Genomic DNA, 25,319 nt, shown 5'->3' on the forward strand with positions numbered 1-25,319 from the left:
CGCCGACTTTCATTGGTCGTAGTTATATTGCTGCCCAATCAGCAACGCTGGTATAAACTTCGCTCTGGAATATTAATTTACTTCCGGGATTGGATATTGAAAGTAGAAAGTAGGAAGTCAAAGTAGGCAATATGACTTCTGGAGTGAAAATGGGGCAGATAGAATGGGCGATGTGGGCAAATGAACAAGCCATCGTCAGTTCTTCTAGTAAGAATAATTTAATTTTATATAAACACACAGTAATTCAGGATAATTCTTTCTTTTTGAATGATTTTTACTTTACATGACATCCTGGTTGAAATTGAGGGCAATTTTGGGCATTAATATATTTACTGCCCTCAGTTTTTACTTTCCCAACAATACTCATCTGTGGTCAATACTGATCTGTTGACATTTCCAAAGTGGTCAGTTAATTAGGTTCATCATAAGGAATTTGAAAATATGGCTGTGTTTACCCTTCAAAATTTATTATGAGTACAGAGAACTGGTACACCTAGGAAAGTTTTAAGGCATGGCAGGAACTAGATATATAAAAGTTATATGAAGTACACGTTTCAGAAAATTAAAAACTTACCTGGATTTTGATGTCCAGTTTTTTTCCCAGTCTGCAGAAGATAGCAAAATAAACAAACACCTGAGTTTCATTTGATATGGTCCACTCATTTACACAGTTTAAATCACCTACATGTATTGTCTGCAGATATCAATTGTCCATCTATTGTCCATTTAAATCAATACTACTCACAACATGTATTATATGAGGGGAGATTCTCAAACCTCTTTCCCGACTTAGTTTATTTTGACACCTTCTGCAGGAACGAAAAAAACTGGAAAGCAAAATCTAGTAAAGTTTATAATTTTCCAAAACATAAAATGCAGTTACAATTTATATATCTAGTTCCTGCCATCCCTTAAAACTTTTGCAGGTGAATAGGTTTGTGTTTGTCTGTACTCAGAGTAAAATTTGTGTTGTAAATACGGCCATATTAGCCAAAAGGTTATGATGAACCTTAATTACCCTTGCCGAATATCATGAAGGGGTCTCAAAGGGGGTTTACAAAAATGTAAAAATACAGGGACAAAATTAGATCCTCTCCCTGGTAATTTTTTTTTGGAATAACAAAGCAATTGATTGCTATACTACAAACATTCAAAGCTCACCTGTAAAACAACGACTAGATGCATTTGTAAGTGATAGACAGATCGATTCTAATTCAGCTGTTGAAAAATTTAACGATATTTTATGTGATACAGCACTTTTATCCACTAAATTTGTTCAAAAGAAAATCATGAATAGGCCTATTAAGAAAAATAAAAAACATGGTTCTCGGACACTTGTCATGACCTCCATACTACAGTTGAAAAATATTGTTTACACTTGTAAATAAGTTTCCAGACAATGGATCCTATAGAAAATCATTTTACGCATTCAAATCTAAGTTAAGAATAAGGTGTAAACAAGAAGAAAGAAGTTACAAAAGTCAAATTTGTGACCAAATTTCACTAAATATGAAAAAAGACCCAAAGACATTTTGGAATTTACTTAACAAATTAAATTCTCTATCAGAAATAAAAGACCAAAACCATTTTGATCAAGAATCTTTAAAAAAAAAATGAACAGTACAGTCGACTCTCGTTATGTCGAAGTCAGCCGGACCAGAGAAATATTTCGAGATACACGTAGTTCGACTCAAACGAACACCGGAAGTTCGACAATCTAAGGGACACAACTCTTGCCTAGCTTGGTAAAGCTAAAATAAATCCGGGTGAATATGGCAAGGGGATCGATATTCTAGTATCAGATCGATGTATTTGTATGTCACAGTCTTTTATTATTATAATGACATTACTTTTACTTATTCGATTGTCTCAATTAAAAAAAAATCCTATGGCTTTTCCAAGAGTGTAAATTCCAATCGATAGTTTCGTTATTCAGGTCAGTTATAGCTGACAAAATTGTTTATTCTCGGATACAAAAGATTTAAGAAAATTTTGATTTCTATTCATTTTGTTTTATCTCACTCTTTCTTTTCAAAAGAAAATATAACAAGATCAAAGACGCCGTTTGAGTAGTTTTTAGGTGATTATCAACGGAAGCCATAATCCTCACTTTTTACACACCCAAGCTCATTAGTGTAAATCACAAATTAATTGTTTTGTAAACATTTTAAATACTTTTTCATGAACATTAACAATGTATCACTAATTATTTATCAAAATTCTATAAAAGATAATCTTAGGTAAACACTCATGGAAATAGCATGTCATAAATCAATACAGTGGTCAATGACCGGAAATTTAATTACACGTGTATTGTCAGATTAACTCTTCAATCCATTTAAATCCCGGAGGTCATGTTTTGACATATGTGTATTAGTTCGAGATAAAAAAATGAATTTTGAATGCTTTTGTTAACCTTGGGACCGTAGATTTAGTTCGACTCAACCGAAATTTCGACTCATCCAATTTCGACTCATCAGGAGTCGAATTACATACTTTTGTATGGAATAAAGTTCGGGACCACGTGATAACTTCGACTCATCCGAAATTTCGAGTCAACCGAGTTCGAGACAACAAGAGTTAACTGTATTCTAATATCCAAAACAATAAATTCCTTGACATAACTATTGAAAAATTAACAGCCTTAAAAAAGACACTATATATACATATGCAACTCTGACAATGAATTTAATAAACAAATTCAGCCAGTTGAAATTTTAAATGTAGTTAAAACACTTAAAAATGGTAAATCATCAGCTGAGGACTTAATTTCTAATGAAATGATTAAATGCGGTATGCCAGTATTATTAGAACCCCTACCTAAACTTTTCAACCTAGTATTTATGAAAGGCAGCACCCAAAATTATGGAACAAAAGTCTGATTACTTTAATTCATCAAAAGGGGAACAAATCTGACCCCTCTAATTATAGAGGTATCTCATTGACTTCTAATTTGGGAAAATTATTCAATAAAATTATACCCACTAGACTTATGAAGTTTATTAACACCAATAATTTGATAAGTGAAAATCAGATTGGCTTCAAAGAAAAAGCTAGAACAGCAGATCATATCTTCTCATTAAAGTCAATTGTATATAAGGCTAAAAAAAAGAAAGTTTTTGCAGCATTTATAGATCTGCGAAAAGCCTTTGATACTGTCTGGAGGGAGGGTTTATTCTACATCCTACTCCAAAACAGACTTCCAGGCAAGCTTTTTAATGTCATCCAATCAATGTATAATAAAAACAAATGCAGAATTAAATTTCAAAATGGTATTAGCCATGAATTTATATCAAATTGCGGAGTAAAACAAGGGGATGTACTTAGCCCCACTTTGTTTAATATTTATATAAATGGCCTTGTGAATGACCTTGATCATGCAAACACTCAACCAATTATTATAGGAGATGTTAAACTAACATCATTGTTATATGCAGATGACACTATTGTCTGAAACCCAAGAAGGGCTACAAAATGCACTTAATGAGTTAACTAAATTTTGTTCCCTATGGAAACTTGATGTAAATGAACAAAAGTCAAAAATTATAATATTTAATTCTAATGGAAAATCTCATTGTAATTTTTTTAAAGTAGAAAACAAACATCTTGAGACTGTTAAATCTTATTGTTAACTTGGAATAAATATAAATTGTTCAGGAAGTTTAAGTCATTCAAAAAAAATTCTTATGGAAAAAGGAAGAAAGGCTTGGTTTAAAATTAAAAAAAGAGTCTCTTTAGATAATTTCTGCAGTATGCTTGAAAAATTATTTGATATTTTAGTTGTTCCAATAACTGTTTATGGAAGTGAAGTTTAGGGTGTAAGCCAAGTGTTCAAAGATTCAGATCCATTTGAACATTTACATATAAAATTTATTAAAGAAATTTTAGGAGTACAGTGCAAAACAACAAATGTAGCCTGTTAAGCTGAGACAAACAGAACCCCTTTGTACTTTAAAATTCAGCTTTTAGCTATAAAATTTCTAAACCACATTGTGAACTCGCCTAACACTTTAGTCCATAAAATATATAATAATGTAGAGAAAACAAGTAAATGGGTTAACATTGTAAAAGACTGGTTAAATAAGTTAGGTTTTGGTCATTTCACTTTTGATACTATTAATTTAAAATATCACATAAATACTATCCAACAAAGAATCTTTGACCAGGCTTATCAAATTATGAATTGTTCTATCAATAAATGTGAAAAATTAAATTTCTTTTGTCATACTAAAAGAATTAGAAAATGCCCCCCATATATTGATATATGTAAACTCAAAACTGACCGATCAGTTTTCAGTAAATTTTCAGTAAAAGTGCCCATTCCCTAGCAATTGAAAGAAGGCATTATACCAACATTGAAAGAAGTAAACGCATTTGCTTATCCTGTAACAGACAAGAAATTGAGGATGATTACCATTTCTTCTCAATCTGTCCATGGTATACAACATTGAGGGATACCTATATACAAAATATTAATAAAAATCTTAATTTCAATTTTATTAAATTGCAGTCCGCTATAACACTGAAGCATTTGACTGCACTTTTAAATAGCAGTCTACCAAATTCTAGACAGTTCGGCACCCAGACAAATCGGTACCCGGACAAATCGGCACCTACCATAGACAAATCGGCACCCGTGAAAGACAAATCGGCACCCAGACAAATCGGCACCTAACATAGACAAATTGGCACCTTATAAATTATTTATCTTTGATCTATATATAGTGAACCAAAAATTAAAATTGCACTGTTTATGTATGAGGGCATGAACTCAATTTTTGGTTCAGTGTTAATAGACAGCAATTATGTTTGAGTGTTATTTATTTGTCTCCTGCACTATTTATTGTCAATATTGTACATTGTTTCTTCGAATATGTATCTTATTAAGTGGTTTATTCCTTTTAGTTATTTGTTCGGCACCCAGACAAATCTTTGAATATATATCTTATTAAGTGGTTTATTACTTTTAGTTATTTGTTTGTGCACAAGACTGTACTGCAGCTTAGTCATTTTGATAGGTGTATTATTTGTGTGAATTCTTTTTCCTGAAACAATGAACATTCTGACTTTATAGATTTCACCACACATGTACTTGGAATGTGCATGTACTAGTTTTAATGTAATCCATAATTCTGTTACCATTGTATCCAAAATCAATAAAACACATGTAGAATATTAATAATATTTATTTATTATATCTATTATATATTATATTCAACAGTTTATGCATACATATAATAAATGTAATAAATAATAAATAGTAATAAATAATAATAAATAAGCTTTATTTACAGTCGGCAAAGTATTTTTTAACCGACAAACAAAACATTTATAACAATACAACACATAATACACAGCACAAAATGAAGCACTAAAAGCATGGTTCATGGTTGTAATAAGCATGATAAACTAGGTCAAAAGCATACTATAGGTATGAACACAAAGGTTAAATACTGAAATCACAACATAACATATATATATACAAGCACTATAATTAAGTCTTAACACTCAAAGTCACTTTGGTGGTGGTCCGTAAACACTGGCACACTCCTTAAGGAGTCTAGACGCGGAGATGCTGTTGTTGCAGTACTCGTCCCACAAAGCAAAAAGACGGCCCTGGGTCTGTCTACTCTGTTTGCGCTGGTACACATTATATACATAAATAAGAATTAATATAAAATTAATATAAAAATATAATGTTAAAACATATATTTGTAATTATTATGAAAAAAGGTTTACCTCAGTGCATGTGACACACTTCCATTCTAGTTGAGCATGGTCTTTTACAGCCTGTCTGTACTGATCTCTTGGAACACCTAAAACACAAAATCATCGTCAATCAAACTACATATTTTATATATGTTCCGGACCATATGAGTATTTGGACCATACGCGTATGGTCATGACCATATAGGTATATACTCATATGGTCCGACCATACGCGTATGGTCCGACCGTACGCATATGGTCCGACCATACGCGTATGGTCCGACCGTACGCGTATGGTCGGGGTAGTTAACACTCTGTTACAGTTTACTTTTAATACTTCTAAACTCTTCATATGGTATGACCGTTCATTAAAAAGACGCTATCATATAAGTAATTTTATTATTGTATTATAATAAAAAGATAAGCTAAATAAAAATAAGAAGATTCACATAGTTAATTTTACTTAATTGTCAAATTTATAGTAAACACATTTTATTCCAATGGTCATTACCGATGGTCATTACCGATTTGTTATTACGAGTGAATGGCAATATGTCGACTAAAAAAATAAATTTTATTTAAGTTGTCTTGTGAATATGGTGTATTGCAGCCATTTTACGAATGTCACCTAAGCCTACATGCAAGAATGTCACTAGTGATGAAAACTAACTATGGCATCAATATTTAATTTTTACGTAGCTTTTGGATTATAAAATTAATAAATTGTCATGTAATCATCACTTGTTTTTAGATAAAGTTTTTGTTTTGTTGAAACGTTTATAATGCAATTTGAAGAAAATACCTACAATGTATATGGTCCAAATACTCATATGGTCCGGCCCATTAATAACCAAACGAGTATTATACTCATATGGTCCGACCATATGAGTATACGCATATGGTCATGACCATACGCGTATGGTCCAAATACTCATATGGTCCGGAACATATATATTGTAAATTGTACTTTATTTCATATCGTTATATGTATTAAATTCAGAGTTAAAAAATACCAATCTGTTAAAAATTCCCAATCAGGTTAATTCAATTATCTGGCTACTAATCCAATTAATTATTATATGTTAATTAGCTCGTTCTGGCTCGTGGCAATAGATAACTGTCAATACACAGGAACTATATAATATATTATACTTTAAGTTTAATGCAAAAAGTGACACACTGAGGGATACATGTAAATTGCAAACACAATATACAAAAGTCACAAAACACTAACAATACTCGAAAAAGGTGTTAAACAAGTCCGGTTGATATTAATAATATATCATAAGAATATATTATACGTATATAGATAAATGACCATTGTGGACCTTATTTTTTTCTATTTCATCGATTGTTTTATATTTCTATTGGGATCTAGAACAGTTTTAATTTTAAAGCTTTAGTCAAGCAGGTTAGAATATGGATAATGGGTTTTAATTGCATTTATAAGGGTATTTCTAATATTACTATTTATTTGGCAGGTTTCCCTTTACTCCATAAGTACAAATGCTATTAGCTCTATCAGAGATTGGCTACAGTAGTATGGAAATGAAAAGTATGCAAGGAGAATTTCAGTTATGATAATCTATAATAATTAAAAATATTTAAAAGCCACTTACCACTGTTGCATGTTCTATGTTGCCACTTTTGACAGCCATCACATTGCAAAGCTTCTTGTCTAGGGCGCACAACATTTTGGCACTGTATACAACTGTCGTCTGACATTGTGTAAGAAAGAGTATCCCAGAAGTGTTGACCTTTATATACGTTTCTAGGTATTTACTCATTATGGCTTGCACACGCTGTTATGTTTATGGCTTTTAATATTAAAACAATAAAATATTGTTTTCAAGTATTGTGTTGTCTTAACAGATGTAAGGATCAAACGAGAACACAATCTGCAAACACAAGCTATACACTTTTGATCTCTATTGAGGAATTGTTAGATTTAAACAAAAAATACTGATTAATGCATAACTACAATTAATTATGATTTAATTATGATTCAATTTAATAATGTTTATTCCAACAACAACGATCAACAACATATTTAACAATCAATTATGATTTAAGTAAATTGTGTTTATTCGTACATAATCATTAAGAGTTTAATTAAATGATGATTATTCTTTTTGTAATGCATATTTTATATACAAATTATAATATCTTTGCAACAATTCTTTAATTTTTGATAATAAATTTATTTTTAAAAACGAGGTGCCGGATTGTCTTGGTGCCGATTTGTGCCGAAATGTCCAAAATGGGTGCCGAAATGTCTATGGACTTGGGTGCCGATTTGTCTGGGTGCCGATATGTCTTGTTACCCAGTCTACCAGTCATTATAAAAATCACCATAAAGTATATTAATGATTGTTTTTTATTGAGAACATCTGTATAACTTGTATTTCTTTTAATATGCAACCTAATTTTTGTCTGTGTTCTTTTTTTAATTGTTCATGAACATTAATAATGTGTTAACTGTTGATATTTATAGTCTCTTTTTTCTTCGCGAAATACTGCTTATTTCTATGTAAAATGTAATAGAACTTTTTAATGTATTAATTACTTATTAGTGTGTTTAAGTTATATTCTTAGACATTTATACTGATCTATTTTTACAACTTATACATTATGTATCAGTATTGTTAAAACTTTTAACACAGAGGAAGGCCATTTGTTGAGCCGAAACATTTGCAATTATTGTATAATTTACAAAATGTATATCATCTGTTCAGTTTTTCCATCTTTGTGCAATGATATTCAACTCTTTTTAGTGTTTTGTTTTCCATCTATTTATAGGTATTGTTACACAACCTTTTAAACTCAAATATATTTGTTTCAGCAGTTTTTATATCATTTCTTGAGATGGTCTCCTTATAGTCTCTAAGTTGTTAAATTTATTAAAACAGATGATTTGTTTCAGAAGTTTTAATATCATTCCTTTTATTTATTCTGTTATTTATCTTTTTCAGTCATAATATTAGGAGGAATACTTGGAGTGGCTGGATTTTTTAAAGGATGGGAAATTGGAATTTATGCCATGTATCCTTGTCTGTAATGTGAATTGTACACATTTTTGCACACACATAGAATTTTAACAATAGTTCTGGTGTAGTTGTTAGTGCATCAGACTACTAACACAAATGTTCCTGGTTCGATCCCCGTTCTGGGATAAAATTTCAGGGACTGAATTTTCAGCTCTCGCTTGACACCATTTGCTAGTATGGTCTTGAGAAACAATGATAGTCCATCAGAAGGGGACGATAAATTGCTGAACCGTATTAAAGCCATATTTCTTGCACATAAAACACCCTTGTAGATTTCGAAAAAGAGCAGGCTTATGCCGCTACAAGGCAGCACTTGCACCCACAAAGTGGAAAGGGATTATAATAAGTTTCAATAACTTGTATCCCAATCCACTATAAATAAAGATGTTTAAATTAGTAATAGTCCTGAAACTGTCATGACTGTATGTACATGTATATGCACATACAATGTAACCAATACCTGTTATTATCATACTACATATACATCAACTTAGATCACCATACTCCTCTGAAAAAGTCAGACCTCTAAACAAAGACAAAACAATTACATAATAAAACTTTGGCCCTGCATAAAATGTGGTTGTCCATTAGATTTTGCTGTAAATTACTTAATAAAATTGTGGTAATTCATACATGTATGCCTTCAGATTATCCTAAATACCTTTTTAGAATTGAAAAACTTGTAATATAATAGTATCAGTATAAGAGGTCTTACAACATTTTGATCTTTTTTATTAATAGCTTCAGATACAAATGTACAATTACACCATCCAGTCCAGTAAAACCTGGTTTTGATTCTGTAATGATCAATAAGATTGTTTTTAGAATAGATTTATTAATATTTTTTATGATAATGAATATGAAACAATGAGTTTGTTTGGTTCAATCACACTTTACTAAAACAGAATCACCCAAGTTTTAAACGAATTTTATTTTGTTACTTCAATGTATTAAACTAAACATTGCTTAAGGGGGTTCGCGGGTCTAAATCATTTATATAGGATTTGTCTACATTTTTCTATAAATAAACTTTATCTTATAGTTAATAGAAAAATAAAATAAAAAAGTGGGGTCACCGTTCATTTGCGCTCACAATCTGCCTCCTAATTAAATAAAAATGAACCTGTCTATGAACTTTCTTAACTGATGCTAAGTGTAGCTGGTGTACTGGTATTTATATTTGAATATCCAAGAGGTAAAAGGTTAAAAGGAAGAACTCAAGAGAGAATGTAAGTACTATACCAGTATATAGTTATATTTTTATGTTTTGGTATATGCTATAAACAGGACTATGAAACTTTGTTAATTCTTACTAATTAGTGATGATATGCATTTGCAATTGTCACTTAAGTTTGACATCTAATTGGAAGAAAATGAAAAACAAAATATATTTGACAATTAAAATACAGTCAAACACTCTAGGATATTTATTATACAACCGCAAAAATTGAAAATTTTTTGGTCGTATATTGGTATTGTGTTGGCGTCGTCGTCAGCATCGTCGTCAGCATCGTCGTCGTCGTTGTCGTACGAATACTTTTAGTTTTCGCACTCTAACTTTAGTAAAAGTAAATAGAAATCTATGAAATTTTAAAACAAGGTTTATGACCACAAAAGGAAGGTTAAGATTGATTTTGGGAGTTTTGGTCCCAACATTTTAGGAATAAGTGGCCAAAAAGGGCCCAAATAAGCATTTTCTTGGTTTTTCACACTATAACTTTAGTTTAAGCAAATAGAAATCTATGAAATTTTGACACAAGGTTTATAACCACAAAAGGAAGGTTGGGATTGATTTTGGGAGTTTTGGTTCCAACAGTTTAGGAATTAGGGGCCAAAAAAGGTCCCAAATAAGCATTATTCTTGGTTTTCGCACAATAACTTTAGTATAAGTAAAAAGAAATCAATGAAATTTAAACACAAGGTTTATGACCACAAAAGGAAGGTTGGGATTGATTTTGGTATTTGAGGTCCCAACAGTTTAGGAATTAGGGGCCAAAAAGGGCCCAAATAAGCATTATTCTTGGTTTTCGCACCATAACTTTAGTATAAGTAAATAGAAATCTATGAAATTTAAACACAAGGTTTATGACCATAAAAAGAAGGTTGGGTATGATTTTGGGAGTTTTGGTCCCAACAGTTTAGGAATAACGGGCCCAAAGGGTCCAAAATTGAACTTGGTTTGATTTCATCAAAAATTGAATAATTGGGGTTCTTTGATATGCCAAATCTAACTGTGTATGTAGATTCTTAATTTTTGGTCCTGTTTTCAAATTGGTCTACATAGTCCAAAGGGTCCAAAATTAAACTAAATTTGATTTTAATTAATTAACAAAAATTGAATTCTAGGGCTTTTTTTATATGCTGAATCTAAACATGTACTTAGATTTTTGATTATGGGCCCAGTTTTCAAGTTGATTCAAATCAGGATCCAAAATTATTATATTAAGTATTGTGCAATAGCAAGAAATTTTCAATTGCACAGTATTGCACAATAGCAAGAAATCTTCAATTGCACCGTATTGTGTAATAGCAAATATTTTCAATTGCACAGTATTGCGCAATAGCAAGAAATATCTAATTGCACAATATTGTGCAATAGCAAGAAATTTTCAATTGGAGTTATCTTTCTTTGTCCAGAATAGTAGTTGAATCAACTTAAATCATTGTTTTATACAATATACAATGTATATTCACTTTTACTACCAACTGATAAATTAAAACATCTTTATTTTACATTTTAATATTTTATGATGTATTTAAATGAGTAGTTATTGTTGCAAACTCCATTAGAAATTTGAATTGAGATCAGTTTTGGAAAAAGGGAAAGGGGGATGTGAAAAAAAATTGGGGGGGGGGGGGGGGGTAAACTTGTCTCATTTCAGATTTCATAAAAAAAAAAGAAAATTTCTTCAAACATTTATTTGAGAGGATTAATATTCAACTGCATAGTGAATTGCTCAAAGGCAAAAAAAATATTTTTAGTTCATTAGACCACATTCATTCTGTGTCAGAAACCTATGCTGTGTCAACTATTTAATCACAATCCAAATTTAGAGCTGAATCCAGCTTGAATGTTGTGTCCATACTTGCCCCAACCGTTCAGGGTTCAACCTCTGCGGTCGTATAAAGCTGCGCCCTGCGGAGCATCTGGTTCTTTGTTGCAGAAGTATACTACATCTCAGTCAAATGTTTTTTTTTACCCTCTAAAATCAAACCTCAAAATGTTAATCTGTAGTTAACAATTAATGCATTCTTCTAAAATAAACATAAATCATGATAAAACAGGACAGTTCATTCCATGTAATGATTCTGGTCAGTAAACAGAGTTTTTAATATTAAGTTCTTATTATTTCCCCTTGTGCAAAATTTACAGGTGAAAAGACAAATATTTGTGTTTTTTTTTTACTGACATTGTTTTTCATTTACATAGTTTTTCTTGAATACAAATGAAGTGATATAAATATGTTATACATGTATCTTATAATCAGATATACTTTCAGGTATTTATAATGATAATGTTTAAGTGATTACATTGTATATTTTAGGTTTCAAAAATACTTTACTAAACTTTTGAGTTGCTGTGGGCCAGTTTCCAGGAATTACTTTGTAAGATTCATCATGCATTTAATGTAAGCATAAGATATGAAATAAACAATGGTGGACATCAACATTTAAACCAACTAACATTTTGTTAAAGATTTTGAATCACATGTGCAGTTAATAAAAAAAAAAACACATGTATTGTGTACATTCTTTATGTGGCATGTATATGTTGTGTACATGTTGTTATTTTGTACAGGTTATTTCTTGTACAAAAAATGTATACAAGTAATTACTTGTATGAAGCCATCATACAGGTTATTACTTGTACAAATACAATTGTACAAGTAATTACTAGTACAATTGTACTCAGAAAAAGATAATAACTTGTACAAATCATTATTCTACTATGACATATTTGATGTTAACATGACATTGTTTCCCTTTAAAGAAATAATTTATTACTTAGCCTAAGGGTGTTGATCTGTTACATCACTCTCCCAGGTTAGCAAAGTAAGATCTACAAATAAATCAACATGACCAGAATGGTCAATTGACCCCTTAAGGAGTTATTGTCCTTTATAGTAAAAGTTGTAATCTTACAAAAATCTTCTCCTCTGAAACTACAGAGACAAATTTAGCCAAACTTGGGCGCAATCATTATAAGGGTATCTTTTTAAAAAAAATGTTCGATGAAAGCACCTGCCAACTAACATGGCAGACATAGCTAAAAATAGAACATAGTCGTAAAATGCAGTTTTTGACTAATATCTCTGAAACTTAAGCATTTACAGCAATTTTGAAGTTGATAAAAATGTTTATCGAGTTAGATATATTTGTCCTGAAATTTTCAGACAAATCGGACAAACTGTTTTAGGTTGCTGTTCCTGAATTAGTAATGTAAAGGAAATTTTGTTGCTTTTGGTTATTATTTTGAATATTATTATAGATAGATATAATTTGTAAACAGCAATAATGTTCAGCAAGGTAAGATCAACAAATAAGTCAACATGACCAAAATGGTCAATTGACCCAATAAGGACTTATTTCCCTTTAAAGTCAAATTTACAAAAATTTACGAAAATTTTTTGTAAATTTTTACAAAAGTCTTCTCCTGAAATAACTGAGCTCCTTGGAGCCTCTAGTTAATAATTATCAATATGTTTAATTTCTTGATTGACAACTAATTTGTTACTTTCGGTGGACGTGTTTTTCAACAAACTATCAGCATTTCGATGAGTACAAACTGTGGCCATCTTCCTGCCTACTTGTTACTTTATTCTTCTGAGGCTGACTTCTTAAGGGAACTTCTTAAGAAGAAAGAAAAGAAGTTAGCAGTATCCTGTAACTTTGCTTTCCACTATATAGATAATGTTCTCTCACTAAATAATTGAAGTTAACATCAGGAAAGCAGTACAATTGCAATAGCAAATGGTGGCCAAGGTCATGTTCACCGCAGCTGTTGGGGTGGCTGTAAAACAGGCAAATGTATATCTTTTTGGCTAAATTTGCCCAAGCTGTCATGTTAGCTTATGTTATTATTGCATTCGTATGACATCTTCTAGCATTTCAAAATCAACACAAACACACACTTGAAAGAAAAAAAAAATTCAAAAATTTCAAAATACATACACAGAGTGATATCTACTAAGAAAAAATAAACAAACATGAAATAAAAACCTTGACAAATGACAAAAATATCCCAAACTAACAAAGCCAAAAAAAAGGAGTGTTTGAATAAAACATTTGAAACAGAAGAAGTTACAAATACAACTCAAAGATAGTGAGTTGTACAAGTTATTGTCTTTTTCTTCACAAAAAATGTACAAGTAATTACTTGTATAGTAATATTTATACATGTTATGACTTGTATGATAGCATCATACAAGTTATTACTTGTACAAAAACTTTGTACAAGTAATAATCGTACAAAATAATGATAGGTACACGACATATATATATTTATTTATTTAGTGAATGGTAAATGTTAGATTTCAATATTATTTATAATGAGGTTCATGGTTATCACTAATCAAGCCACATTTCAAGAAAATGACACCCATGAAGCAATTTCCATTTACAGTATGAAATAGCCACTACAAGCTTTGAGGAGAGAATTATTCTGTAACAATGGATAACCACTACCCTTTAGTTTAATGGTTTATCCTAGGTATTCCAGAAAGAGTGCAATAACGGACAGCATCTTCCAGAAACATTAATTTTAAACAAATTACTGAATATTTTGCAGACCATGAATGAGAGAAAATACTTATTTAATTTTCTTATCTTCCTTAAACATCCTCTTAAGTCAGGAGCCTGTAATTTAGTGGTTGTCGTTTGTTTTATGTCTTACATATTTGTTTTTTCATTTTTTTATATAAATAAGGCCATTAGTTTTCTTGTTTGAATTGTTTTACATTGTCTTATCAGGGTCTTTTATAGCTGACTATGCGGTATGGGCTTTGCTCATTGTTGAAGGCTGTACGGTGACCTATAGTTGTGAATGTATGTGTCATGTTGGTCTCTTGTGGACAGTTGTCTCATTGGCAATCATACCACATCTTCTTTTTTATATCTCCATAGTGAAATTATCTCCCTTAAACATGTAACATCCTCTCCATTGTAAAATTATCTCCCTTAAACATTAAAATCCTCTCCATAGTGAAATTATCTCCCTTAAACATCTAACATTCTCTCCATTGTAAAATTACTCTCTAAAACATCTTAAATCCTCTCCATAGTGAAATTATCTCCCCTTAACATCTAACATTCTCTCCATTGTGAAATTATCTCCCTAAAACATCTTAAATCCTCTCCATAGTGAAATTATCTCCCCTAAACATCTAACATTCTCTCCATAGTGAAATTATCTCCCTTAAACATCTAACATTCTTTCCATAGTGAAGTTATCTCTTCTGTACTGATAGGATTTAATTTCAAATTTTTGAGAAACTCCGTTAAAAAGTATTTTTATGTTATCCACAATAAAAGAAGTTAGCTTCTTTTGGTGGCCTAATTTTATATTTTTTTGGGACTGCCTTACATGATTCACAATAACAAAAGTGACTTCTCTTGAATTATTGATATTATTTTTTTCAGACTGTGTTTTATTTTAGGCAACAACAATATTAATATAAGTAACTTCTTTAATCTACTTATATTATATTTTTCAGTTTATATATATGCACCTGTTTTTCTAACAATTAAAGGTAATTTCCATTTAATGATTTTATTTTCAGACCATGAATTTGAATCCACATTAACTGCAGTTACCTCCCTTTAATAATTTGATATTTTTCAGACTGTGTATACCAATGTGTTTTATACTAGCTACAATAATGGGAGGAATCTCTTTATTTACCACAGCAATGATTTATTTAGTGGTAGGTGATCAACTACAATGTATTTAATGTCAGATTATTAAGTTAACACCACTGGACGTTAAACAACCAACAATCAATTAAATTAAAATATGATATGATATTTTTGTTTACTTATTGTCTGTTTCATGAATATGGAAAAACAATCCCCTCCCCCTTTTACTATTGAAAGTGCAGTAAAGAGATGCATTGTTCTTTTAAATTTTTGATTGATTTTAGTGGTAAATGCATTGTTAAATGAAATGATAACATTTTTTTCATGTAAAAAAAAAAATTAGTAAAGGTCATACACTAAGTTAACTTAAAAAAAATATTTATCCTGAAATAACTTCTGTAATAAAGAAAATATTCTCAAGAATAAAGAGGAACATTTTAAAAGAATGATTGTGTGGATTTTTTTATAGGCAGCTTTTAAAGGAGAAGAATGGAAACCAGTAGGTTTAGAGGAAAAGACAGAGAGTACAGCCAAACTAGATGCTAAATCATTCCGTCAACCAAAGATGCCCCCTCCCAGAGCTCCTCCTTCAGCCAACCAAATCTAATCTCAAAGATTGTAAGGATTTAAACCAAGGGTATTTTGGGACATAGTTTCTCCACAAAGCAATAGACATTTGCAATTAATGGTATAAATTAACCATTCTCAATTTTAAAAGTAAAAAAAGTGTTAACTTTATACATTTTGTATATTACTGTATACAGAATTTTTTCATGAGATATTTTTACATTCACTTCAGAAAATTTTGCAATATATATCATGTATGTTCAATCTGATTTAAATACAGATCCTATGTATGTTTTGCTTACAAGAATCTGACAATATCTCAATTCACCGTTTCAGAATCTAATGCATTCTGGGTAATATTTCCAAAAGTGTAAACCAAAATGTTGTGATTGGTTTAAATTGTGATAAACAATAGAAATTCATAATTGTATAAATAAACCAATTTTTCAAGACATTTCGGCCATTGGCCTTCTTCAGTTCTTTATTTTTCCTCTAAACTACATGGCTGACATTTCTTTTTCAATCATTGATTTATCTATAACATCTTTTCAATGATTGAAAAAGAAATGTCAGCCATGTAGTTTAGAGAAAAAATAAAGAACTGAAGAAGGCCAATGGCCGAAACGTCTTGAAAAATTGGTTTATTTATACAATTATGAAAAGTATGTTCCCTATTGGAATTTTGAAAACAAGGAATAGAAATTCAACCAATGATGTAATGTTATTTTTATCTCGGTGTACGAACAATGAGATTACCCATAGTCCTTTAGATTCCGAAAAGGCAAATTGAATTTGTTCTGGTAACTATTTCATCAGCCAATGAAATTTTAGGCTTTAAATTTTTTATGGTTTGTATTAATCTGACAAAACCAGATGATCAGTTTTAAATCCGATTGATGTAGTTTTTTCACAACTGATTAATAGTTTTACATCAATCTTTTTGTTATCCTAGATAGAAGTTTAAAAGTGAAAAGGACAATTTATGACTTATTCATTTATGCTTTTACTATTAAAAGCATGATTTTGTTTTAAGACTTAATTTTAATTTTATACTTTTTAGAATATCATATACACATTTTTATGCATTTTTCATAATCTGAGGACATTTTGTGCAATAAATCTTCCTTTTTATTATCAAAGGTATTATATTAATACTGCTATTTTAATAAGAATCAAACAGTGTGGACCCATAAGTGAACAAATGTCTAGTTATAAAGTTAAAGTTGAACATCTCATTCTCATCGTGTGTAGCGGGGAAATTAAGTGGGATTTGAAAAACAAAAAGTGGTTGAAATTAGATGTATAAGTAATAGTTTATTGTCAGTGTCAAACAATAGGTACATCCAAAATCATTTGAATAAAACTATCAATCTTAGCTGAGCAGTCAGTATCAGCATGTCACTATAACTTGTAAATTGGTTGAAAAAACATGATATTAAATTTTGCATGATTTGCTACCTCTGATGCGATTAAGAAAATCCAAATCACCATTGGTCATTAAAAGTCACTCAGTTTTTTAAATGTTATCTACCTTACAATAAATAAATCAATCTGAATGGGATGCATTTTTCTAACTGTAAATCAGTTCATTTATTTCATATCACCTGTTTTTGGAAGCATTTAACCGTTAAAATTGACAATTTTTGTTTTATTTAGTAATTAGGTCTTTCCACTTTTCTGTGGAAAGACCTATTGTATTTCTTCTGATTATTATTTTTTTTTTTTCCCGCCACATTTTGAAATTTTTGTTTCGCAATATGTCGCTTAGATATTTCTTATATTGTATCATACAGTTTATGCGTTTTAAATTTCAACCTGCTAAGACGAACAATTTTCTTTGTAAGAATTATCTCCCTGTTCACTGTTCAGGCCCGTAGCCAGGAATTTCCAAAGGGGGGTTATTTGGCCTCAAAAACTCGACTTTAACAGTCACAATTCGTAACAGAACGTTGACTTTAACAGTCATTATTTGTTTTCAAGGGGGGGTTTGTCCGAACCCCCCGAACCCCTCCTGGCTACGGGTATGCTGTTTACTAGATGTGTGCATCTTCTTCTTAACAAAAATGATATCGACAAATTTCTTTTTCTAACTTGTTCGCTATATCCTCTGGAATATTTGGCTAATTTGAATCAAAGCGATTCAATGAAATTTTATAGGAGTTATGTACCTTTACCCAATAAATTTGTCGATATGTTTTTTTAACTCATAAACCATTAACCGCATAACCCTGGAATGTTTTTATTTGAGGCCCCTGGGTCCTAACTTAGAAAATGAAGTCAAGGTCAAAGGTCAAGGTCAAGTTCTCAATGTTGACTTTTCCTTGTTTTGGCATTTTCTCCAACACCTTTAAAGAATTATATAAAAGAACAAGTGCAAAATGTTTGCTTAATTGTAATGAAGATATGTTATTCTTGGTCTGAAAAATCTAATGGCATCTTATAGGAGCTAGTGCCCCTGAAATGTCTTATTATCAGGTTTATTGATTATTACTTCAACTTGGTTCATTATATAGCCATATGACCTTTAACAAAATGTTGGATGACATATGACCTTGAAAAATGACAACCGGAAGTAGCCATTTTTGCACTTTTTTCATGAAAAAGTACTCAGAAACCATATATTTTGTAATTCAAATACATTAACTTATCACTAAAGACTATTAGTGACTTTCAATAAACAGGAAGTGGCCAATTATCTCCTTATTTACAGGCAAAAATATATAAAAACTATATATTTTTGAAATCAGTGTGACAGAAGCTATCATATGAAACAGGAAGTGAATTTCCTTCACCTAAAGTAGCACATTATATCCCGTATTTTACTCAAAAGTATATAGAAAATTTATTGTATCAGTATGAAGAAACTTATGATTGGGTGCCAGTTTTAACTTTGAGCAAACCGGAACTAGCTACTTTTCAATGACTTTGAACATTGATGTGGAGTTCTCTGAACAATTGATTTTTATTTTATTTTTTTTTTTTCCGCCTAATCTTGTACTTGCGATAAATATTTGTTTCGCTATATGTCGCTTAGATATTTGGTATATGATATCAAACAGTTTATGCGCCTTTGAAATTTACCCTGCCTAACGGAATACTTTTCTTTGTAGGAGTTATCTCCCCAAACACTGTTTTCCTTGTGTCCACTACTTCTTCGCAACCGTAAAAGATTACGACAAATTTATTTTATATGATTTGTTGTATTTTGACCAAAGCGATATGAACACTCCATATGAGAGTTATTTCCCCTTATGCATTTGATATAAGTGATATGCATTTCTATCTTGTAAACCATAAGTGATAGAGACCTAGGATCTTTTGATTGGAGGTCCTTGGTCCAAAAAAATGAATTTTAGGTCAAGGTCAAAGGTCAAGGTCAAATTCTTATTTTTTAATTTGGCTTATTTTCACTTATTCCCAAAAACCGTATAAGATATCAACAAATTATTTTTTCTAAATTGTAAGTTGCGACATGTCGTAACACGTAAATTTTGATTGCAAGTGTACGTTGAACGTAAAAGGGAGTTTTCTCCCCTCTTGTATTAAAAAAAAAACGTGTATGGTGATAAAACTCATTAACCAAATATAATTAAGACCTATGGTCTTTTGATTTGAGGTCCTTGGTTTATGACCTTGAAATTGATCTCAAGGTCATAGCTTAATTTGACGTTCTAGATCTTGACCTTTGCTTTTACCTCATATTAAAGCCATGAGACTTTTGGCAAAAGGTATCAAACCATTTACCCTTGAAAAAAAACAACCGGAAGTGACCTTGTGTAAACCGGAAGTAGCTATTTGTTGTACTTTATTAATATAAAAGTATATAGAACCAGATATTTTTGGAATCAGTGTCATGTAAATATTCAAATATTATTGGAAGTAACATTTTTCAAACTGGAAGTAACAAATTATCTCCCTTATTTAAAAAAATATTGTATAGAAACCATATTTTTTTGGAATAAGCGTACAATAAGCGATCAGTTGAAGATTGAAATGACATTTTAAACTTAATTTTACAACTTTCATATTAAAATACATGTTTTTTGGTGGAAAGACCTTCAATTGTTCTCTGAACAATTGGTTTTTAATTATTATATTCTTTGTTTCATGACATTTTTTAATGCTGTTATAGGATCATTGATATTTTTATGCAATATATGTATTTGTAATGTCTATTTTTATATGTTTTATAGAGAAAATATTAGAACAAAACAATGTTTGTTGTTATTTTTGTCTCAAGTATGCTAGACATAGCCTATTAGGGATATAACTATCTGGCAGCAGCAATGTAAACTATTTGTATAGATCTTTACCTGGATGCTTCATACCTTGTATGCAGATACCTTATGTTACAAAGTTTCCATTTGTCAATTGTCCTTGACCTCATTTTCATGGTCTGTAAGTACTATAAGCATAATGTCACCTATTTTTGGAATGATTGTAAGGTGTACAGTTCTGTCTGGCAGGTATAATCCTTGACCTCAATTCCATGGTTCCTAAGTCAATGTTAATTTCAACAATGTTTATATTATTGAAATTCTAGTTTCAAATTAACATTTATAAGAATTGTATGTAAATAGCTTCTACCAGCACTAGATAAAAGAGGGGCCATGGGAACTAATATAATAATCAGCACAGGGGCGGATCCAGCCATTTTAAAAAGGGGGGTTCTCAACCCAGGACAAAGGGGTTCCAACTATATGTCCCCATTCAAATGCATTGATTGTCCAATAAAAAAGGGGGTTCCAACCCCCGGAACCCTCCCCCTGGATCCGCCACTGCGCAGCAATACAAGAAAAAAACCTATATACATTATTATATAAAGGTATATAGATTTTTTTACTCTTGAGACAAGTGCCCGTTTACAAGATCTATGATTGTCTATGTCTATGATTGATACCTATTACTGGCATCTTGTCTTGTATGATCTGACATAAGGTATTTCTATACTTCTCAAAAGATGAAAGGGCCCTCAACAGTTATTTTCTTTCTATCAAATTTTACATTTTTGTTTGTACAATCCCTTTGATAACTGTTATAGGTAAGTTTAAACTATATTCAGCAGAAATTGACCCCTTATTGGAGTAATTGACTTTAATGCCAACTTTTGTCCAATTTTACCTATGGAGAGTATTATCTTGAAAACTGAATAGGTAGAAAGAAACTTAATACCTAATATGATCATCAGGGCAAGACAGATGAATAGTCACATGGCTGAAACAGTTAATTGGAGTCATAGCCTTTTATAACAGATAGCAGATACTATAAGCAATAGGTCATCTATATTTGGAGTATATGGAATTATTTTAAGTTGTACATGTCTGTCAGGCAGGTTTCATTTGACCTGTTACTAGCTGTTAGTGTCTAGTTTTGTTATTATGTTTGCTTTGCATACACTGTAAACAAATTATGTCAAATATATCTTGTGTATAGAAGGATTGTTTGGTGTACATGTTTGTCTGGTAGAGTTTTCATGGTTTATTGGTCAACATATTCCTGTTTTATATAAATCCACTACTTAAGATTCTTTAAGCAATAGAAGTATATGTAATGATTGTAAGGAGTTTACATTAGTTTGGCAAGGTTCTACTGACATTGACCTCATTACTATATATATATTAAGTTTTCTTGGTTGATTATATTTCTTAGAAACTTTTGTGTCCTGCAGGTTTCATCCAAACTTGTCCTAACTTTTATGGTTCATTCAATGGTCAATGTGTCATTTTTGCTAACATCAATCAAACCTGGTGCTCTATAGTATAGATAACTGTAATTAATCAACAGTGTTGGTTCATTTAGATTAAAATTAATGTATCAGCAGATCTTTCCAAAAGCGTAAGTTATGCTTTATGTTCACCTCATTGTATGTGTCCTTGGTATTCCGTGTATTTAACAGCTTCTAAGGGGAAAAAACTAGTTAAAAGAGAAAAAAAAGTAAGATTCAATGTTCACGTATCGAAGAATTTCACATAAAATAATTAATTTCGCTAATACCTTGTCTGTAAACATAGATTCGTCTTATGCTGTGACCAATCAAAACTTCATTTTTGATTAAGCAGGGAAGCCCCAAATTATTAATAGAAGGAAGCAGTGTTGGTAACATATTTCAAATTTAAGTCTTTTGATATCAGAGATCACTAAACGGGTTTAAAACAGGATTAGTGATTTTGATGCTGATAGAACTATTGTCTTACTGTCATGGTAATCAACCGTCAATAATGTACTAAGAGTACTCACAGGGTTATAATACTTTCATGGGTTAAAATATTATCAGAACTCATTAGAGGATTTTAGAAAATGTTTAACTTGGACAAAAAGAAAAACGGGAATATGCATATTTTTTTTTGTTTTTTTTTTTTGCTTTTTATAAGGAAGGAAACCACCTTATATTCTTCATTATAATACTCATAACAGATTGAAACAATTTGGTTTCATGCACACAATTTATCAAACAAAAGTCAGCTTTTTTAATTTTTAATTATATCGTCTTTTAATAAATCTTGTTGCATTTTTATTTGCTGCAACTCGCATAAAGCAGTTTCTCTAACGAGAAAAATAAATATTCTAGAAGTACTTACTGGGGGTGAGATGAGATGATTCATGTACAAAATTTTCTCCTTGACAACATATATGGACGTTTCAGCTAGTTTATCGACAGATTAGATCTTGATTTCCGTCATGAACATGTATGAAATATTTGCCACTGGACATTTAGACATACAGCAATCATCAATCAGCTAAATTTTATTCTTTTAATTTTTTTCCTTCTTATCCCCCTTAATTGTACACCGCTATTACAGCACTTCGGTATTAACATGAATATCAATTACATGGAAGTTTTATAAATTTACTCGTTTTGCAAAAGAATGAATTATTCAAAATACGTACTTTAGATTTTCTTAGCCCAGGCATAGATTACTTTAGCCGTATTTGACACAACTTTTTGGAATTTTGGGTCCTAAATGCTCTTCAACTTTATACTTGTTTGGCATTCTAACTATTTTGATCTAAGCGTCAGTGGTGAGTCTTATGTAGACGAAACGCGCGTCTGACGAATCAAATTATAAGCCTGGTATCTTTGAGCGAGCGACACATTATATTTTGATGTAAACTGAGTTTTAAAACAAAAGAATATTTACTAAGAAGCTGGTATTTGGTTAAATGCCATGACACGAATTCATTTCAAAATCTGCAACACGGAAAACTAGGGAGACGGGTGTTTGAGCAAACAGGGTACTGAAAACGTTTGCATAGATCTACTTGTTGGAGATCGATCATGTTATGGTCCCTTCCGTGCAATACCTTATCTGGTACAAACAAAATTTTCTAAAAAAAGAAATATTGATACTTTAACTTACCTTGATCGTTTTTCTCCGATTCAAAACCTTCACCCCGTGCCAAACTTAGAAGCCGACACCCCGCATGTGGCGATCTACATGATGCCGCACTTTACAGCCGATTTCATTGAGTGTGAAGCCAAATGTAATATCTTTGGTTAGCTTGTTTAATGTTAGCGCTGAAATAATTGTTAGGTCAGGTAAACGGTACCCTCCTTTAAGATTAGACTAGTCCAGCAGATAACAAATCTATCTGTCTGTCGGACTATGCTACTTCGAAAGAAGGGTAGTATACCTGACCATATAATGACTTCACGGTTCAGCTAACAAGTAACCTAACCAACGATTTTACTTTTGCATGGCTACACACTCAATGAAATCGGCTGTAACAGTTTTATATTGTGGTAAATTTCTTGTAAATAATTACCTCAATTTATACCTATTTTTAAAAAAATCATTTTGTTCTGTAGCTTTTAGAAATATTAAATATATATAGAAGATCACAGAAGTAGCAATTGCTCCTCAAAACTAGAGTTATCATGGGTACGTAGCGCAAGATCTTTCCAGATATTTCATAAAAATGACAAAAAAGCACTTTAACTAATTATACATTTAGATGGACAAATGAAGATGTTCACGGAGAGAAAGTAAACATTTTGTTTACTAAGTTATCTTATCTAATCCTACATTGAATCAATATATATCATTTATCGCTATTTTGAGCATGTTTTCCTTTGATCTTTTTTTTGTGATAATTTTTCTTATCATGCTACTCGCTTGAGATGGAAAATTATCGCTAGAAACTAAGGAGGCACGTGGCGTTGCTAATGAAATTGACATGAAATTGACAACTTCGTCATAGGTAAAATAGCGATAAACAGATTATCGTCCCGGCTTAAGCGAGAAAATCAATCTCGTTGAGATGATCAACGATAATCTATAAGTTAGTATATGTTCCTGATTGCATAAGTTGTGGCTTATAAAACACAGGCATTCGTCTCAGAAAAAAATTCCTATATATCTTTATATTATAAAGAGATTTTATTTCTGAGACAAGTGCCTGTGTTATAAAACTATGATAGTAATATAGTAGTCTCAGGTTGTGGATACTTCAATATGAATATACATGCTATTTATCTCTGATGTTAGCAACATATAATACGATCTCAGAGCACAACAACTGTACTTTTATAGATCGATAACTTAAACTTAAGTCTCCTCTCAATTTCGACTGAGGAAGAACTTTATGGAACCTCATAACAGATTACATAACCATACATGATATCTGAAATTTAAACACAAGGTTTATGACCACAAAAGGAAGGTTGGGATTGATTTTGGAAGTTTTGGTCCCAACAGTTTAGGAATTAGGGGCCAAAAAAACGGCCCAAATAAGCATTTTGTAGGTTTTCGCATTATAACTTTAGTTTAAGTAAATAGAAATCAATTATATTTTGACACAAAGTTTATGACCACAAAAGGAAGGTTGGGATTGATTTTTGGTGTTTTGGTTCCATCTGTTTAGGAATTAGGGGCCAAAAAAGGGCTCAAATAAGCATTATTCTTGGTTTTTGCACAATAACTTTAGTATAAGTAAATAGAAATCATTGAAATTTAAACACAAGGTTTATCAACACAAAAGGAAGGTTGGGATTGATTTTGGGAATTGAGGTTCCAACAGTTTAGAAATTAGGGACCAAAAAGGGGCCCAAATAAGCATTTTATTTCTGAGACAAGTGCCTGTGTTATAAAACTATGATAGTAATATAGTAGTCTCAGGTTGTGGATACTTCAATATGAATAT

At 31.1% G+C, this 25,319-nt stretch overlaps 1 protein-coding gene across 1 annotated transcript; it reads left to right on the plus strand.

Moving 5' to 3' along the window:
• The first annotated feature begins 57 nt into the window (after positions 1 to 57).
• On the plus strand, positions 58 to 20,390 carry LOC143079272 (cytochrome b-245 light chain-like). Its single transcript, XM_076254517.1, has 6 exons — positions 58 to 207; positions 8,682 to 8,751; positions 9,911 to 9,985; positions 12,302 to 12,385; positions 15,598 to 15,679; positions 16,081 to 20,390. The coding sequence occupies exons 1-6, from the start codon at positions 132 to 134 to the stop codon at positions 16,216 to 16,218; spliced, it is 525 nt and encodes a 174-aa protein (XP_076110632.1). The 5' UTR covers positions 58 to 131; the 3' UTR covers positions 16,219 to 20,390.
• Positions 20,391 to 25,319: the final 4,929 nt, after the last annotated feature.

This window comes from Mytilus galloprovincialis, chromosome 6, assembly GCF_965363235.1.
Source record: "Mytilus galloprovincialis chromosome 6, xbMytGall1.hap1.1, whole genome shotgun sequence".
Taxonomy (NCBI): domain Eukaryota; kingdom Metazoa; phylum Mollusca; class Bivalvia; order Mytilida; family Mytilidae; genus Mytilus; species Mytilus galloprovincialis.

Excerpts from the sequence above, each read along its gene's own strand:
- LOC143079272 (XM_076254517.1), top strand. The coding sequence starts at position 132 with ATGACTTCTGGAGTGAAAATGGGGCAGATAGAATGGGCGATGTGGGCA. Across the intron at positions 208-8,681 it reads AGCCATCGTCAGTTCTTCTA|TCATAATATTAGGAGGAATA; the intron begins GTAAGAATAATT and ends TATCTTTTTCAG. Across the intron at positions 9,986-12,301 it reads GGAAGAACTCAAGAGAGAAT|GTTTCAAAAATACTTTACTA; the intron begins GTAAGTACTATA and ends TGTATATTTTAG.